The sequence below is a fragment of the Mobula hypostoma genome, chromosome 10 (genome assembly GCF_963921235.1).
Source record: "Mobula hypostoma chromosome 10, sMobHyp1.1, whole genome shotgun sequence".
NCBI lineage: Eukaryota > Metazoa > Chordata > Chondrichthyes > Myliobatiformes > Myliobatidae > Mobula > Mobula hypostoma.
In genome coordinates, this window is record NC_086106.1 from 45,650,905 (window position 1) to 45,671,473 (window position 20,569).

The 20,569-nt window shown below is 42.8% G+C and overlaps 1 protein-coding gene and 1 long non-coding RNA gene across 5 annotated transcripts in view; one reads left to right on the top strand and one right to left on the bottom strand.

Moving 5' to 3' along the window:
* The window catches only part of LOC134352881 (probable G-protein coupled receptor 174), a 78,118-nt gene extending 63,491 nt beyond the window's left edge, over positions 1–14,627 (top strand). For 3 of the 4 annotated variants that reach the window (XM_063060445.1, XM_063060446.1, XM_063060447.1), the window contains one exon: positions 10,408–14,627. In XM_063060445.1, coding sequence (XP_062916515.1) covers positions 10,459–11,421 — 963 coding nt within the window. In that variant the 5' untranslated portion in view covers positions 10,408–10,458 and the 3' untranslated portion in view covers positions 11,422–14,627. The remainder of the gene's footprint in view (positions 1–10,407) is intronic. The other variant, XM_063060444.1, reaches the window with a different exon arrangement.
* Positions 1–20,569, bottom strand: part of LOC134352883 (uncharacterized) — a 47,077-nt gene that overhangs the window by 20,957 nt on the left and 5,551 nt on the right. The gene's annotated exons all lie outside the window — the stretch shown is intronic.

A 20,569-nucleotide genomic window follows, 5' to 3' on the forward strand; every position in this document is an offset into this window, starting at 1 on the left:
CATCCGCAAACTTGGAGATGCTGCATTTAATTCCCTCATCCAAGTCATTAATATATATTGTAAACAACTGGGGTCCCAGCACTGAGCCTTGCGGTACCCCACTAGTCACCGCCTGCCATTCTGAAAAGGTCCCGTTTATTCCCACTCTTTGCTTCCTGTCTGCTAACCAATTCTCCACCCACACCAATACCTTACCCCCAATACCATGTGCTTTAAGTTTGCACACTAATCTCCTGTGTGGGACCTTGTCAAAAGCCTTTTGAAAATCCAAATATACCACATCCACTGGTTCTCCCCTATCCACTCTACTAGTTACATCCTCAAAAAATTCTATGAGATTCGTCAGACATGATTTTCCTTTCACAAATCCATGCTGACTTTGTCCGATCATTTCACCGCTTTCCAAATGTGCTGTTATCACATCCTTGATAACTGACTCCAGCAGTTTCCCCACCACCGACGTTAGGCTAACCGGCCTATAATTCCCCGGTTTCTCTCTCCCTCCTTTTTTAAAAAGTGGGGTTACATTAGCCACCCTCCAATCCTCAGGAACTAGTCCAGAATCTAACGAGTTTTGAAAAATTATCACTAATGCATCCACTATTTCTTGGGCCACTTCCTTAAGCACTCTGGGATGCAGACCATCTGGCCCTGGGGATTTATCTGCCTTCAATCCCTTCAATTTACCTAACACCACTTCCCTACTAACATGTATTTCGCTCAGTTCCTCCATCTCACTGGACCCTCTGTCCCTTACTATTTCTGGAAGATTATTTATGTCCTCCTTAGTGAAGACAGAACCAAAGTAATTATTCAATTGGTCTGCCATGTCCTTGCTCCCCATAATCAATTCACCTGTTTCTGTTTGCAGGGGACCTACATTTGTCTTTATCAGTCTTTTCCTTTTTACATATCTATAAAAGCTTTTACAGTCCGTTTTTATGTTCTCTGCCAGTTTTCTCTCATAATCTTTTTTCCCCTTCCTAATTAAGCCCTTTGTCCTCCTCTGCTGAACTCTGAATTTCTCCCAGTCCTCAGGTGAGCCACTTTCTCTGGCTAATTTGTATGCTACTTCTTTGGAATTGATACTATCCCTAATTTCTCTTGTCAGCCACGGGTGCACTACCTTCCTTGATTTATTCTTTTGCCAAACTGGGATGAACAATTGTTGTAGTTCATCCATGCAACCTTTAAATGCCTGCCATTGCATATCCACCGTCAATCCTTGAAGTGTCATTTGCCAGTCTATCTTAGCTAATTCATGTCTCATACCTTCAAAGTTACCCCTCTTTAAGTTCAGAACCTTTGTTTCTGAATTAACTACGTCACTCTCCATGTTAATGAAGAATTCCACCATATTATGGTCACTCTTACCCAAGGGGCCTCTCACGACAAGATCGCTAATTAACCCTTCCTCATTGCTCAAAACCCAGTCCAGAATAGCCTGCTCTCTAGTCGGTTCCTCGACATGTTGGTTCAAAAAACCATCCCGCATATATTCCAAGAAATCCTCTTCCTCAGCACCTTTACCAATTTGGTTCACCCAGTCTACATGTAGATTGAAGTCACCCATTATAACTGCTGTTCCTTTATTGCACACATTTCTAATTTCCTGTTTAATACCATCTCCGACCTCACTACTACTGTTAGGTGGCCTGTACACAACTCCCAGCAGCGTCTTCTGCCCCTTAGTGTTACGCAGCTCTACCCATATCGATTCCACATCTTCCCGGCTTATGTCCTTCCTTTCTATTGCGTTAATCTCTTTTTTAACCAGCAACGCCACCCCACCTCCCCTTCCTTCGTGTCTATCCCTCCTGAATATTGAATATCCCTGAACGTTGAGCTCCCATCCCTGGTCACCCTGGAGCCATGTCTCTGTGATCCCAACTATATCATAATCATTAATAACAATCTGCACTTTCAATTCATCCACCTTATTACGAATGCTCCTTGCATTGACACATAAAGCCTTCAGGCGCTCTTTTACAACTCTCTTAGCCCTTTTTAATGCTTGCCCTGGATTTGTCGGCCTGCCACTTTTACTTTTCCCCTTTGTACTTTTTGCTTCTACGCTCACTTTACACTCCTCTGTCTCTCTGCACTGGTTCCCATCCCTCTGTTGTGAACTAACCTCCTCACACCTAGCCGCTTTAATTTGATTCCCACCCCCCAACCATTCTAGTTTAAAGTCACCTCAGTAGCCCCCGCTAATCTCCCTGCCAGGATATTGGTCCCCCTAGGATTTAAGTGTAACCCGTCCTTTTTGTACAGGTCACACCTACGCCAAAAGAGGTCCCAATGATCCAAAAACTTGAATCCCTGCCCCCTGCTCCAATCCCTCAGCCACGCATTTATCCTCCACCTCATCGCATTCCTACTCTCACTGTCGCGTGGCACAGGCAGTAATCCCGAGATTACTACCTTTGCGGTCCTTTTTCTCAACTCCCTTCCTAGCTCCCTATATTCTTCTTTCAGGACCTCATCCCTTTTCCTACCTATGTCATTGGTACCTATATGTACCAGGACCTCTGGCTCTTCACCCTCCCACTTCAGGATATCTTGGACACGATCAGAAATATCCCGGACCCTGGCACCAGGGAGGCAAACTACCATCCGAGTCTCTGGACTGCGTCCACAGAATCGCCTATCTGACCCCCTTACTATCGAGTCCCCTATCACAACTGCCCTCCTCTTCCTTGCCCTACCCTTCTGAGCTACAGGGCCAGACTCTGTGCCGGAGGCAGGGCCACTGTCGCTTCCCCCGGGTAAGCTGTCCCCCCCAACAGTACTCAAACAGGAGTACCTGTTGTTAAGTGTTATTCTTTAATGTTGCATCATGGCTGATTCTCTGAGCTTGCAAATTGCATTGTGGTCTTCCTTTTACTCATGATGTATGGACTCTTCCCTGGCCTGGATTGTTACTGATGGGAATGTCCAGTGTCAGTGATATCGAATTCTCTTTAAGCCCACATCAACTACCCAAGGGAGTGATATTTAGAATTAGTATTAAACCTATTGTTCTGGACAGTCTCAAGACATGGTAACATTTTCAAATAAGGTTGCTGTGATTCACATTCCATGGGCCTATACTGCAAGTTAGAAGTTGATTTGAATCTGATTCCATGGTTATCACAGGGCTAACACTAGAAGCAGTGTTTCTTTTTACATATTCATCATTCCGACTTGGGAGTAGAGCACAATTTCTATAGCTACAACTGACATAAAACTTTGAAGCGTGATAGTTATGCAATATACAAACGGTAGTTGGACTATATATATGTGTATAATATATATGGAGGTGAAAGTTAATGCTGAGAAATATGAAGTGATATATTTTGTCAGAAGATTTAGAAGAGAAATATAAATACTATGCTCCACTCTCCTACTTTGTCCCCTTCCTACTCAACTGAAATAAGAGACCGCAATGACACACTGAAGCTAAATTCAGCTAGACCTCTGTGCTGCTGACCTCAAAATTCTATCCACTCATTGCCCCTATTGCTCTTTATAATTAGGGCCAAAACTCTGAGATAGACCACACCAAGAGGTATAATACGCATTATTATTTATTTTATCAATCTGCTGCAGTAAAGAGTAGCAGTAATTAAATGTTTTTAAATGTAATACTGCATGTTCACATTTTATTAGAAACATCCAGTTTCTATGTCACGTGGTTTCAATACATAGCTTGCTTTCTAGGCTGCTTCATTTAACTGTGTAGTTTCAGTGTGTAGTTCTGGACTTAATTCAAAAACACACTATCCAGTTGACAGATAAACTACAGATTATAGATATCCAAAATAAAGCAGAAAATGACTTAACAGCTCAGGCAGCATCTGAAGAGAAATAGTTATACTTAAGCGTGATGATCTTTTGCCAGAGCTGAGAAATTGTGAACGTCAAGTAAGTTTTAATCCATAAAAGAGAAAGAAGGGGAGAGAAACAAAGCCACAGTAAGTGTTGGGGTCAATGTGCCCCTGGAATTCAATTCCTTTCTCCAAGAAACAAGGCTGTGCTGAGCTCAGGTTCCTGTGAAAGCAGATTATTCGTAAGTGCAGCTTGTCAACAACACTGCAAATCTTTGGCTCATGACTGAGAGTAAACTAGTTGAGTAGTGATTAACTAGTTTGGAGTTGTCCTACTTTTTGTTGCCAGGATATAACTGAACAATTTTCAGGTTGTAAGAGCTTAGACTTTTCAATGGGTGTCTGTGCACAGAATCGAGTTGCATTTTCAGGAGCGCTGATAAATAGTCTGTTTTGCTCATTGCAGCTCAGCATTGTGTGAATCATTCAAAGGTTTTAAAGGTACATTTAATGCCAGAGTAATGTATACAATATGTATCCTGAAATACTTTTTCTTCACAACTTTTCTTGAAAACAGAGGAGTGCCCCCAAAGAATGAATGACAGTCAAATGCTAGAACCTCAAACCTCCACCCCACCAGCTCCCCCTCCCTCGCGTAAGCAGCAGCAAAGCAACAATCCCCCCTCCCCACCAGCAAAAAAAGCATCAGTAGCCCCCAACGAGCACTCAAGCGTACAGCAAAGCATCAATAAACACACAGACTTGCAGTACCCAAAAGACCACTTGATCACCCGATAATTTGACATACCACAGGCTCTCTCTCTCCCTGATAAGGGAAAAAGGGGTGTCTCCATTTTACAGCGAGAAGGGAGACATAACAAACAACTCGCTGATTTATGACGTTAGAAGTCCGTTGTGTCGCTTTTTCTGAGCTCTGTGCCCAAAGAACTCGGGTCGCTGGGTACACAGCCACCAGCCAGTTTGCTGCTTTTGATTTTCCGTCTCCCACGAAACACCGATTCCTGCAGAGGCACCCACCCCCAGAACCACAAAATCCCAAAACCCTGAAGGCAAGGTAATCTTCTAGGCCGTGTCCTTGGCGCATTGAATGACAGCCACACAAAATAATCTGCAGATGCTGGGGTCAAAGCAACACTCACAACATGCTGGAGGAACTCAGCAGGTCAGGCAGCATCCGTGGAAAAGATCGGTCGACGTTTCGGGCCGGAACCCTTCGTCAGGTCTGTAGAAGGAAGGGGCAGAGGCCCTGTAAAGAAGGTGGGGGGAGGGTAGGAAGGAGAAGGCTGGTAGGTTCCAGGTGAAAAACCAGTAAGGGGAAAGATAAAGGGGTGGGGGAGAGGAAGCAGGGATGTGATAGGCAGGAAAGGTGAAGAAAGAATAGGGGAAAACACAATGGGTAGTAGAAGGAGGCGGAACCATGAGGGAGGTGATAGGCAGCTGAGGGAGGGGGCAGAGTGAAATAGGGATAGGGGAAGGGAGGGGGAGGGAATTACCGGAAGTTGGAGAATTCTATGTTCATACCAAGGGGCTGGAGACTACCTAGACGGTATATGAGGTGTTGCTCCTCCAACCTGAGTTGAGCCTCATCATGGCAGTAGAGGAGGCCATGTATGGACATATCTGAATGGGAGTGGGAAGCAGGGTTGAAGTGGGTGTCTACTGGGAGATCCTGTCTGTTTTGGCGGACGGAGCGGAGGTGCTCGACAAAGCGGTCCCCCAGTCTGCGTCGGGTTTCACCGATGTAGAGGAGGCCGCACCCGGACCACTGGATGCAATAGATGACCCCAACAGACTCACAAGTGAAGTGTTGCCTCACTTGGAAGGACTGTTTGGGGCCCTGAATGGTGGCAAGAGAGGAGGTGTAGGGACAGGTGTAGCACTTGCAAATGACGGCCAGTTGTGAGACCCGGAGAGGGGGTCCCATTCCTGCAAAGAACCATAGTCAGTGTGTAACTCCAGGTCAGGGTCTTCAAAAGAGCCATGAAAGGGGAAAAAAAGAGATATTAAAGATAGAAGTAAAGCTGTTTCCAAAGATACAGGCAAAGGAGTTGTCGTTAGGCACCGTTGTCTCCTCCTAAGCTCCTCTTTCACCATCAACATTACCCAAGTTGATGCTATGTATTAAGTTTCTATCTTTGCTTTCCAGTTATAAAGCTTTGCAATCATCTGCATCAAATATCTTATGCCTATTTGCAAATATTTCATTGACGTCTCTGTAATTCCCTGGACACAAATACTTAACGCCAGTTTATGCTGTAGTCCCAAATACTGTTGGCTCTTAAAGCACATCCTTTAAAGACACTGCTCACTTTATCTGATTAATTAGTGGACACTCACTTCCTTCTAATCCACATATATGTTCATCCTGAAATATTTGATTATCTTACTTGGTACTTCAGCATGGTATTGGCTAGCTTGTGTTTAAAACAACAAATTTTATTGAGTGAGAAATGATTAAAAACATACCATTAATTCCAACAATACATTACTCTTGTAATCATAAAACTGAGCAGATAGGCAGGACTGGCAGCTCAGTGGTGTGGGGTACCAGAGGTTGAAGTAAGAGAGGAGGGAAATCTGTATCATTGATTAGGGAGAACACAAAAGCAGGTACTTAGAGTATCCAGAGGAAAGCTCCAGAAAGGGGGTGAGGGTGGAACTTGGAAAACTGCCATTAAACCATTGGCTCCCAAATTGTCAGTAGAAATATGTGGAGAAACTATGTATAGAAATCAAAGATAAATTTTGGTAAATAGGGTCAGAACAGTGATTGGAATATTGATGAGGACTGCATTAGTGACAAGGAATTACATGAGACAGAGTTTGTTTGGTGTGTCCAGGGAAGTTTTCAGAAGTAACATGCTTCTGAAGATCCAAATAGAAAGGGAGATACACTCGTCATCCTCTTAGAAAATAAGGTTGGACAAGTGACTGAAGTGTCAGTGGGCAGCACTTTAGGACCAGTGACTATGATTCCATTAGCTTCAACGTGGTTATGGAAAATAAAAGAGGACTGGTCATCAAGGTAAGGTTCTAATTGTTGATGGCATTACACAGGAACTCTGATACGTTCATTGGGAGATGAGATTTGCAGGTAACAGGATACCTGACAAGCTGGATGCTTTCAAAAGTGAAATGCAGGGGGTTCAGAACCAAAATTTATGGTTGTCACCCTCTACCTCATTGGCATGTTAAGCATACTTCACCATCATACTAAACCACATTTCCTTTTCCGGTTTCTGATGCATACTGTGTTGACAACGTGGCATTTGCAATGATTAACTTTCAGGTTTTAGAATCGTCTTATTTATACCGTTTTATTGAAAAAATTATTCAGTGTGCACATGTTGTTGTCACTGGGCAAAAAATTGCACAGTGCAAGATTTTTATGCACAGTGGTCTTTGCAGATCAGAGGAAGCATTGCTGGCAAGCTCCAACAACCCTGATCTGATTAAACCCTAACCTAATCATGGGACAATTTACAATGACCAATTACACTACCCAGTACGTCTTTGGATTGTGGGAGGGTGTACAAACTCCTTATGGAGAACACTGCAATTGAACCCCGAATTTTCATGCTACGAGCTGTAATAGGGTCGTGCTGACCGTGGTGCCTGTCAGAGGGAAGGGGAAGGATAAATCGGTATTAGGGATCCCTGATTGATGAGGAATACTGAAGACTGGCTCAAAGAAAAGAAGAACACTAATGTTAGAGGTGATCAGATATGGAGGTTCCCAGGTGAGCTAGACGATGACATACAAAAATGACTTAGTGGTAGTGGAGGTTTGATTTCTCAGTCTGGAGGCCGATGACCATTGTGTACCGCTGGAATGAGCGCTGGGTCCACGGTTGTTTGTCAGATAAAAATAACTGGATGAAATGTAGTTTGTAAGTTTTGCAAACTATACTGAAATTGGTGGTCGAGTAGACAGTGAAGAAGATTACCTTAGATTATAACATTGGTGAAGTGGGAAGAGGAATGACAGTAAAAATATAACTTGGAGAAATGGAAAGTGAGGCATTTTAGGAAGTTAAGTCAGGGCAGAACATGCTACCTGGACTGGGTGACTTGAGTCATAAGCAGAGACTGAATACGCTGTCTGTTTTTCCTAGAGCAAAGGAGGGTGATATGGTGAAGATGTAAATATCATATTATGAGAAGTAGAGATGGGGTAGGCAACTGAAGTTTGTTTTGCATGGTAGGGTAATCTTAAAATAGAGAGTATAGGGTTGTGAGAGGGAAAAAGGTTTAAAGGGGATCTGACAGGTAACATTTTTACAGAAATAGTTGTTGGCATCTGGAAAAGAAATGCCAAAGAAGGTGGTGGACGCAGAAATGGTGATGCTTTTAAGAAGCATTTGGACAGGTACTTGAGTCAACAGGGCAGGGTATATAACTAATGCAAGTGATGGAGTTAGTATAGAAAGGGCATGATTGTCAGCCTGGACATAATGGGCTGAAGGGCCTGTTTCTGTACTGTATAATCTATTCTGTACAACGCCAATAATCCGTGACACAATACTGCAGAAATCCGGATGGTTTGCCATCTGACTCAGTAGATATTGTTTGCCGTTACAACCTTAGCAAGCACCAGAACCCCAGACCCTGCGCTTACTGGAACTCACTGAAATTCCACTTGCTGCACTTCCCAGTAGTTCATTACGGACCCCCCTCCCACGCTCCCATTTGACTTGCCAGGTTCACCAGGACAAGAACTATTCACTATGTAACATCCAGACTAAAACAAATTGAAATTGTGTTCCATTATTAATTGGCATCTCATCCAGACATTGGGTCCACCCATGTGAGCTGAGGGGATCAAATGCACCTGTGAGTTATTTGGAGATAATTTCACCAGGGACACTAAAGCCAGCATTCTCCTAATGCCTCATCATAGAAATCCTGCTAATATTCCAACATGAGCAAGCCTGCTCATGCATTCACTTCCTTTCAGTATGCGTATTCAAGTTATGGCTACTAAAAGTTACAATTTCAATCCCTAGTTGGTTTGGTCATATCCATGTCTCTGCTCAATGCTACAACATCTTTCTTCTGCTCCCAATCCCTTACAGTTTAGTCTTCATCTCAACCTCACCATTTCAAACCTGTCCTAAAATCACAGTCCATTTCTGTGCTGTGCTGCCCATGACAATGAGAAATGAGACATACGATTCTCAGTAAATCTTTTATCGCTTGAACGTCTCCAGCATGTTCTACCCCAAACTCATCTCTGTGAACAATAGACTTGTGTGCATACTGGGATTTGGATGCCCTCCGCATTAGTGTTGCTATACCACAATCTCAGCTGTCACCACGGAAATGACATTATTTTGGCATCAGCAGCACTTTACTGCATTCTCCCTCCCTCCCACCCAACAATTTCTAAAGCTTCCCCCCCACCCCTCCAACTGCTCCCTTTGAAACAGGATCTCCTTGGATCCCATCCAAGCTAGGCCCATTCGCCAGTGTTTGCCCCATAATATCATAAACCTTTCCATGTACTTGTCCATATCCTTACAGAGTTGTTATTGTATCTGAACCAACCCATCTCTGGCAGCTCATTGTACATACTGCATACACCAACCTTTGTCTTAAAAAAAAATCCTCAGGCTCTGGTTGAATCTCTCCCCTCTCACCTCACACATATAACCTTTAGTTCTTGACTACCCCTCTCACAGGAAAAAGACTGAGTGTGCTTACTCTATCTATGCTCCTTGTGATTTTACACACCTCAATAAGATTATACCTCTGTCTCATACACTTGAAAGAATAAAGTCCTAGCCTGCCTAATCTCTCCCTACAAATCAGTCCATAAGTCTCAGGAACATCCTTGTAAATCTGTGCTCTTTCTTGTTTCATAACATATTTTCTACAAGTAAGGTGACAAAAATTGAACCTCAGCAGCATCCTGAACATCTGAACCATTACCCTCCAACTTTTATACTCAGTGTCTTGACTGATGAAGGACAGCATGTCAGAATTCTTGGTCACCACCCTGTGTACATGTGATTCCACTTTGGGTACAGCAAGGTCCCTCTGTTCTACAGCAATCCCCAGGGCCCCATCATTGACTGTGAAAGCCACACATGGAATTAGCATTCCCAAGTGTAACACATCATACTTAGCTGAATTAAATTCCATTTGGCATTCCTCAGCACACTTAGATAATCAAGATTCCCCTGTAGTGTTTTGATAACCTTCTTCGCTGTCCACTTTCCCACCGAGTTAGTGTCAGCTGCAAACTCACGAATCAGTACTTGTGCATACTTGTCCAAACAACAATCGACCAGCAGTGACCCCCAGGGCAGACCACTCATCACCACACACCACTTTCCACTATCAAGCCAGTTGTGGATCCTATTAGTCATCTTCCCTGCATTCATAAGGTACAAATGAGATACTTGGGACACATTCAAAGAATGGAAATATCTTGGAACAGGAGCTGAGGAAGACTAAGGAAACATTCATGAGGGCTACATATAGAAGGCATCACTCTAGTAGGTAATTGACATGCAGTCATATTGTGTCAATGATGTTTATCAGACTGATTATATTTTAACCTTTTTTTTTCCAGCAGTTGATAAGGCATTTTTGTTGAAGACGGAAGAATTGACAAACAGCAAAGATGTCAGCGAACACGACCTCTCCCTGCGGAGAAGAAAACTGGAAGAACGAGCTGTTTCTTTATGCATTTTTTTATGGAATAATTGTCATTCCTGGGATCTTGGGTAACAGTGTGGCCTTGTGGGTCTTAAATGGGAACATCAGGAGGGAGAAGAAGGCAATAATATTCATGATGAACCTGGCCATAGCCGACCTGGCACATATGTTGACCTTGCCCTTGAGGGTCTTCTACTACATAACTCGCAGCTGGCCTTTTGGAAAATTTATGTGCTTATTCTGCTTTTATCTAAAGTTTGTCAACATGTATGCCAGCATCTTATTTTTAGTTTGCATCAGCGTTCAGCGCTGTGTTTTCTTAATCAGTCCTTTTAAGTACAGCACCTGGAAACGTAGGTACGATGTGGCCATCAGTATTACTGGTTGGGTAATTGTCATTGTGATGTGCCTACCATTCCCCATCATGCGGACCACCGAATCGTTCAACAGCTCACTCTGTTTTGTGGATCTTCCCACGAAGCAGGTCATGCTGGGATCTTCCATATTCATGCTTACAGCAGCAGAATTACTGGGATTTTTAGGGCCTCTAATCATCATCGTTGTCTGCACTTGGAAAACTACAGAGTCTCTAAGGGTGAAGTCAACGCTGCCCAATAACCAAGGTGGAAAGAAGGCTTTAAAATTACTACTGATGTGTGCAGTGGTGTTCCTGGTTTGCTTTGCTCCCTATCACATACTCTTCCCGCTCAACCAGCTCAGAAAGATGAACTTCATCACAGATTGTTCGATGAGGATGAATATCGTGATTCTGCACTCATTGTCGTTGTGTTTGGCAAGCATGAATGCCTGTTTGGATCCAATCATCTATTACTTTGTCACAAATGAATTTCGCGAGCAGTTGTCACGCACAGGTAGCTTCCTTCTGCGAAGTCGCCACTGGAGCAGAGAAAGCACCACCAGTCGGTAATCTCTGATGATCTCAGATATTTCCATTTTGGAGCTCAGGGTCACCTCTCACTCTCTGCCCTGTCTCTGTGCAGAATGGCAGTAGACTTTTTAGAGATAGAAATCAATACAGTAGGCTGCCATGTGGAATGAATCATATTTTCCACCCTATGCAAGAAAGATTGCAGCAACTAGCTTTTCTTGCAAGTAGTACTTTAATAATTGGCAGAAAAAGTCTTCTTGTTTCCCTTAAGTACTTCATACTTCATATTCTCTCACTATTAAGCTAAGATCAAGAATACTTCTTCTGCATTCTTTACTTTAAGCTCAAAATGTAATGGTCACATCTGCCATAGAGTGTGGAAACACACACCTTACTCAGGTTAAAGCAACTGCTCACTCTGGCAGGAAACTTCTTGATAAAAGAGGCTAGAATAACAATTTCTTAAAGACATTTTGGTGATATACTTTTCCAGTGTAATGCTATGCACCAGCAGATTTTCAGCTGCTATTAGAGTAGTTTACATTTAGTGTGAGTAGTTGCTGATATTGACAGGTGGCTATTCTGCAATACTTGAAATATGACATTCATTATCAGATATGAACTCTCATTTGCTATGTGTATAAGGTTAAGTAGGTTGATAATTTGAGAGCTGCATGTCTCTTGCCACTGGTTTAGTGATTTGCTCTGGTTATTTTGCACTCAACGAATGAATTATGATGCAATCAATTAGATATTAATATTTCTGATATGCAAAAAGAGTTTCAACTACAAGGAAGCCACCACAAAACAAAGTTTGCATTTTTTTCCATCATCTGCATCAGAAAATGATATTTTTGGCATGTCCCACTCTAGCCCAAAACTGAAAGAGCATGGGGGTGAAGGAAATTAACCTGCTACAGTCTCAATAGTTTCCTCACACGAGCCAGTGGGAAGCTGGAAACAGACAATGAAATACGTCATTTGCATCAATGACCAAAAAAGTATGTATATGTGCTGGGGGGCAGCCTGCAAGAATCACCAAACTTTGGCACCAACATAACATGCCCACAGTTTACTAGTCCGAACTGGTACGTCTTCGGCATGTGGAAGGATATTAGAGCATCCGAAGATTCCCATACAGTCCCAGGCAGAGCATACAAACTCCTTAAAGACAGTGGCAGGAATTAAACTCCTATCCCTGATCATTAGCACTGTAAAGTGTTACACTAATTACTACATTACTGTGTTTATGTACCCTGCTGAATTTACAGTAATGTTTGGGTATTAGGCTGGTAAGTGTGTAACAGCCCATCTGGGCATTGGCAAAATATTCCACTGTTAATGGTGTTTTCTGGACTTCTGACTAGAGCTGGAATTGTTTCATTTAATGGTAAATCAATGTAGAACTGGATAGAATGTGTAGCACAGAAATAAAAATTTGTTTCCACTGAAGGAGAAGATACATGCCTATGTATTCTCCTTCCACATATTCCTTCTTACCTTCTAACATTCCCCTCACACATCTTCCACCACTTACTTTCACTATCAAGATGGAGCGTTTCCCAAGAGTTACATTTTCCAATGGGGGGGAAGTTGATTTGTAAAATAAGATGTGGGAGGGTCAGGGAATCAGAGTACAAAATCCCCATTAGGTTACGGGCACATCTGCTGGTTTCCCTATAGCTAAACCATCAAGTAGGAATGGGGAAGAAACAAGCAAGTAGACCATGACTGGAGCAGAATTAGGCCATTCGGCCATTGAGTCTGCTCTGCTATTCAATCACTCTCAAACACATTTTCCTGCCTTCTTCCCATAATCTTTGATGCCCTCACTAATCAAGCATCCCAACAACCTCTGCCTTAAATTACTTGGTCTCCACAGCCATCTTTGGTAATGAACTCCACATATTCACCAGCTTCTACCTGAAGAAATTCCTTCTCATTCCTGTTCTAAAGGGACATGCTTCTTTTGGGAGGCTGTGCCCACTGGTCCTCGATTCTCTTATTATTGGAAACATACTCTCCTCTTCCACCCTATCTAGGCCATTCAATATTTGGTAGGTTCCAATGAGATACCCCTTCACTTCTAATCTCTAGCAAGCACATGCCCAGAGGCATCAAATGCTCCTCATACCCTTAACCTTTTCATTCTTGTAAACCTCCTCTGTTTCCTATCCAATGGCAGCACATTGTGTTATAGATATGGGGTACGAAACTACTCACGATACTCCAAATATGGTTTGAACTCAAATAAAGCCTCAGCACCCCAAGTAACCTGCTTTTATAACTTAATCTTCTCAAAATGAATTTCAGCATTGCATGTGCCTTCCTTACAATGAACTCAACCTACAAGTTAACCTTTGGAAAATCCTGCAATAGGTCTCCCAAGACCCTTTGCAACTCCAATTTCTGAATTCAATCCCCATTTAGATAAGTCTCTGCCTTTAATCAATCCACCGGAGTACATGACCATACACTTCTCTACACTATATTCCATCTTCCACTTATTTGCCCATTCTCCCAATCTTTTCAAGTCATTTTGCAGACTTCCTGCTTCCTCAACTACCTGCCCCTCCTCCTAAGTTTGTATTATCCACAAACTTGGCCACAAAGCTACCAATTCCATCATGCAGAACATTAACATATAATGTAAGAAGTAGGTGGGCCACAAAACTGTTTAGGTATCTATATTTACAATACTCTGAGCAGGTCAGTACTTTATTACTCCAGTAGTAAATGGATCAACATATAAACTTTAAGCACTTCAACCAGAGTGTTAAGGTGTGTTCTGGAGTTATGGAGTATAGAAAATATTAACTTCAACAGCAACCAGACCAGATCTGAATGTGGATTGTAGATTGAATTTAAAATGCAGCTCAGAACCATGGTCATCTTGGAGCTGCGGACTGTGGTCGACTGCAAACCAGGATACACCCCATTGACCTGAACTGTCTGCATATGCATGAAGGCAGCTCAGAGACAGCGGTGATTAACATTCAATTTAGGGTGTCTGGAGTGTAGGTGTGAAGACCTAGGTGTTTGAAAATCATATGTAACTCAACTGAAGCATTATGAATACATTGTAAATATAGAATTGTCCTGCTGTTACCTTTAATCTTTAGCATCTAAAAATGTCATGTAATGTTGAATCAGGGAGCCTCTCTCCAGAGTGACTCCAAATACTGTCAGCTTGTGTGTACTGAATAAATACTTTTATACTACCTGCTACATGTCTCTCCAGTGACTTTCGTTGACAGTCACAACACATAGGTGGGCAATACGACATGGATACAATCCCATAAAGAACCATCCACAAATAACGTGTGGCCAATATATAAAGATCTTATCTCCCTTAAGATAAAACAAAGAACAATACAACACAGGACCCACAATGTTCATAATGAACATGATGCCAAATTAAACAGATCCCACCTGCTTGGAGCTGGTCTATATCCCTCTATTCCCTGCCTGTTCAAGTAAACATTGCTGTTGCCCCTGCTTCTGCCACCTCCCTGCTTTTAAAGCACTCTCTCCTTTTATAAAAAAAAGGTTGTACATTTCCTTTCAGCTTATAAGACCATAAGACCATAAGACAAAGGAGCAGAAGTCGGCCATTCGGCCCATCGAGTCTGCTCCGCCATTTTATCATGAGCTGATCCATTCTCCCATTTAGTCCCACTCCCCTGCCTTTTCACCATAACCTTTGATGCCCTGGCTACTCAGATACCTATCAATCTCTGCCTTAAATACACCTAATGACTTGGCCCCCACTGCTGCCCGTGGCAACAAATTCCATAGATTCACCACCCTCTGGCTAAAAAAATTTCTTCGCATTTCTGTTCTGAATGGGTGCCCTTCAATCATTAAATCATGCCCTCTCATACTAGACTCCCCCATCATGGGAAACAACCTTGCCACATCCACTCTGTCCATGCCTTCAACATTCGAAATGTTTCTATAAGGTCTCCCCTCATTCTTCGAAACTCCAAGGAATACAGTCCAAGAGCGGACAAACGTTCCTCATATGTTAACCCTCTCATTCCCGGAATCATTCTAGTGAATCTTCTCTGTACCCTCTCCAACGTCAGCACATCCTTTCTTAAATAAGGAGACCAAAAGATTATGAGAGAAAACTGGCAGGGAACATAACAACTGACTGTAAAAGCTTTTATAGATATGTGAAAAGAAAAAGATTGGTTAAGACAAATGTAGGTCCCCTACAGACAGAAACAGGTGAATTGATTATGGGGAGCAAGGACATGGCAGACCAATTGAATAATTACTTTGGTTCTGTCTTCACTAAGGAGGACATAAATAATCTTCCAGAAATAGTAGGGGACAGAGGGTCCAGTGAGATGGAGGAACTGAGGGAAATCCATGTTAGCAGGGACGTGGTGTTAGATAAATTGAAGGGATTAAAGGCAGATAAATCCCCAGGGCCAGATGGTCTGCATCCCAGAGTGCTTTAAGGAAGTAGCCCAAGAAATAGTGGATGCATTAGTGATAATTTTTCAAAACTCTTTAGATTCTGGACTAGTTCCTGAGGATTGGAGGGTGGCTAATGTAACCCCACTTTTTAAAAAAGGAGGGAGAGAGAAACCAGGGAATTATAGACCGGTTAGCTTAACATCGGTGGTGGGGAAACTGCTAGAGTCAGTTATCAAAGATGTGATAACAGCACATTTGGAAAGCAGTGAAATCATCGGACAAAGTCAGCATGAATTTGTGAAAGGAAAATCATGTCTGACGAATCTCAGAATTTTTTGAGGATGTAACTAGTAGAGTGGATAGGGGAGAACCAGTGGATGTGGTATATTTGGATTTTCAAAAGGCTTTTGACCAGGTCCCACACAGGAGATTAGTGTGCAAACTTAAAGCACACGGTATTGGGGGTAAGGTATTGATGTGGATAGGGAATTGGTTGGCAGACAGGAAGCAAAGAGTGGGAATAAACGGGACCTTTTCAGAATGGCAGGCAGTGACTAGTGGGGTACCGCAAGGCTCAGTGCTGGGACCCCAGTTGTTTACAATGTATATTAATGACTTGGATGAGGGAATTAAATGCAGCATCTCCAAGTTTGCGGATGACACGAAGCTGGGTGGCAGTGTTAACTGTGAGGAGGATGCTAAGAGGATGCAGGGTGACTTGGATAAGTTAGGTGAGTGGGCAAATTCATGGCAGATGCAATTTAATGTGGATAAATGTGAAGTTATCCACTTTGGTGGCAAAAACAGGAAAACAGATTATTATCTGAATGGTGGCCGATTAGGAAAAGGGGAGGTGCAATGAGACCTGGGTGTCATTATACACCAGTCATTGAAAGTGGGCATGCAGGTACAGCAGGCGGTGAAAAAGGCGAACGGTATGCTGGCATTTATAGCGAGAGGATTCGAGTACAGGAGCAGGGAGGTACTACTGCAGTTGTACAAGGCCTTGGTGAGACCACACCTGGAGTATTGTGTGCAGTTTTGGTCCCCTAATCTGAGGAAAGACATCTTTGCCATAGAGGGAGTACAAAGAAGGTTCACCAGATTGATTCCTGGGATGGCAGGACTTTCATATGATGAAAGACTGGATGAACTAGGCTTATACTCGTTGGAATTTAGAAGATTGAGGGGGGATCTGATTGAAACGTATAAAATCCTAAAGGGATTGGACAGGCTAGATGCAGGAAGAATGTTCCCGATGTTGGGAAAGTCCAGAACGAGGGGTCACAGTTTGAGGATAAAGGGGAAGCCTTTTAGGACCGAGATTAGGAAAAACTTCTTCACACAGAGAGTGGTGAATCTGTGGAATTCTCTGCCACAGGAAACAGTTGAGGCCAGTTCATTGGCTATATTTAAGAGGGAGTTAGATATGGCCCTTGTGGCTAAAGGGATCAGGCGGTATGGAGGGAAGGCTGGGGCGGGGTTCTGAGTTGGATGATCAGCCATGATCATACTGAATGGCGGTGCAGGCTCGAAGGGCCGAATGGCCTACTCCTGCACCTATTTTCTATGTTTCTATGTTAAAACTGCCCACAGTACTCCAAGTGAGGTCTCACCAGCACCTTATAGAGCCTCAACATCACATCCCTGCTCCTATACTCTATTCCTCTAGAAATAAATGCCAACATTGCATTCGCCTTCTTCACAACCGACTCAACCGGGAGGTTAACTTTAAGGGTATCCTGTACGAGGACTCCCAAGTCCCATTGCATCTCAGAACTTTGAATTCTCTCCCCATTTAAATAATAGTCTGCCCGTTTATTTCTTCTGCCAAAGTGCATAACCATACACTTTCCAACACCGTATTTCATTTGCCACTTCTTTGCCCATTCTTCCATTCTATCCAAGTCTCTCTGCAGACTCTCCGTTTCCTCAGCCCTACCGGCCCCTCCACCTATCTTTGTATCGTCAGCGAACTTAGCCACAAAGCCATCTATTCCATAATCCAAATCGTTGATGTACAATGTAAAAAGAAGCGGCCCCAACACGGATCCCTGTGGAACACCACTGGTAACCGGTAGCCAACCAGAATAGGATCCCTTTATTCCTACTCTCTGTTTCCTGCCAATCAGCCAACGCTCTATCCACGTATGTAACTTTCCCATAATTCCATGGGCTCTTATCTTGTTAAGTAGCCTCATGTGTGGCACCTTGTCAAAGGCCTTCTGAAAATCCAAGTATACAACATCCACTGCATCTCCCTTGTCTTGCCTATTTGTAATTTCCTCAAAAAATTGTAATAGGTTTGTCAGGCAGAATTTTCCTTTAAGGAATCCATGTTGAGTTCTGTATATGCATATCTTGTCATATGCCTCCAGGTACTCTGTAACTCATCCTTGACAATCGACTCCAACAACTTCCCAACCACGGATGTCAAGCTAACAGGTCTATAATTTCCTTTTTGCTTCCTTGCCCCCTTCTTAAATAGTGGAGTGACATTTGCAATCTTCCAGTCCTCCGGAACCATGCCAGAATCTATCGACTTTTGAAAGATCATTGCTAATGCCTCCACAATCTCCACAGCTACTTCCTTCAGAACACACGGGTGCATTCCATCTGGTCCGGGAGATTTATCTACCTTTAGACTATTCCGCTTCCTGAGTACTTTCTCTGTCGTAATTGTGACTGCGCACACTTCTCTTCCCTGCCACCCTTGAGTGTCCGGTATACTGTTGATGTCTTCCTCAGTGAAGACTGATGTAAAATACTTGTTCAGTTCCTCTGCCATCTCCTTATCTCCCATTACAATTTCTCCAGCATCATTTTCTATCGGTCCTGTATCTACTCTCACCTGTCTTTTACTCTTTATATACTTGAAAAAGCTTTTAGTATCCTCTTTGATATTATTTGCTAGCTTCCTTTCATAGTTCATCTTTTCTCTCTTAATGACCTTCTTAGTTTCCTTTTGTAAGGTTTTAAGAACTTCCCAATCCTTTGTCTTCCCACTAATTTTTGCTTCCTTGTATGCCCTCTCCTTTGCTTTAACTTTGGCTTTGACTTATGGCCTGTCATTATAAAATGATGCCCTCTAGTATCTAAAATTTGACATTTCCAGGTGTGATATGAACCGCTATCAATCTATCTAAGCCTGTCATAATTTTGAATACTTCTATCAGGAAACACATCCTATCCACTTGTGTCGCCACTATAAGTGAGCAATGGAGTTAGAACCAATGTTTGCTTTGCACATCAAAGTTGTTAAAAGTCCTGCCATTTACTGCATAATGTTCTCTAAAATTTGACAGGACCATAAGACATAGGAGCCAAATTAGGTTATTCAGCCCATCGAGTCTGCTCCACCCTTCCATCATGGCTGATCCCAGATCCCACTCAACCCCATACACCTGCTTTGTCGCCATATCCTTTGATGCCCTAACCGATCAGGAAATGATAAACTCCCACCTTAAAAATACCTATGGATTTGGCCACCACTGCAGTTTGTGGCATAGTATTCCACAGATTCACCACTCTTTGGCTAAAAAATTTCCTTCTTACTTTTGTTCTAAAAGGTCACTCCTCAATTTTGTGTCTGTACCCTCTAGTTCTGAATATTCCCACCATAGGAAACATCCTCTGCACCTCCACCCTATCTAGTCCTTTCAACATTCGGTCGGTTTCAATGAGATTGCCATGCATTCTTCTAAATTCCAGTGAGTAGAGGCGCAAAGCTGCCAAACGGTCCTCATATGTTAACCCCCTCATTCCTGGAATTATCCTTGTGAATCTTCTCTGGACTCTCTCCAATGATAACACATCCCTTCTGAGATCTGGGGCCCAAAACTGTTGACAATACTTTGAAGTGCAGCCTAACTAGTGACTTATAAAGGCTTACAACTTTATCTCTTTGCTCTTATATTCTATTCCCCTTGAATTAAGTAGCAACATTGCACTTGCCTTCTTTACCAGAGACTCAACCTGTAAATTAACCTTGTGGGAGTCTTGCACAAGGACTTCTAAGTCCCTCCACACCTCTGATGTTTGAACCTTTTTCCCATTTAGATAACAGTTCACACTATCGTTCCTTTCATCAAAATGCATTATCATATATTTCCCAACACTATATTTCATCAGCCACTTTTTTGCCTATTCTTAAAATTTGTCTAAGTCCTGTTGCAATCGCATTGTTTCCTCAGCACGACCTACCCCTGCACATGTCTTTGCATCATCCGCAAACTTTGCCACGAAGCCATTATTTCTATTATCTTAATCATTGACAAACAATATGAAAAGTAGCAGTCCCAATACTGACCCCTGAGGAACACCACTAGTTACTGGCGGCCAGCCAGAAAGGCCCCCACTCGCTACCTCCTGCCAGTCAGCCATTCCACTATTCATACCAGTATCTATCCTGTAATAACATAGGATTTTATCTTTTTAAGCAGCCCCAGAAATGCCTTCTGAAAATCCAAGTAAAGGACATCCACTGCCTCTTGTTTCTCCACCTTGCTTGCTAATTCCTCAAAGAACCTACAGCACAATACAGGCCCTTCGGCCCACAATGCTGTGCTGAGCATGTACTTACTTTAGAAACTACCAAGGGTTACCCATAGCCCTCTATTTTTCTAAGCTCCATGTACCTATACAGGGAGTCTCTTAAAGGACTCTATCATATCTGCCTCCACTACTGCTGCCGGCAGCCCATTCCACACACTCACTACTCTCTACAGAAAAAAACTTACCCCTGACAGCTCCTCTGTAC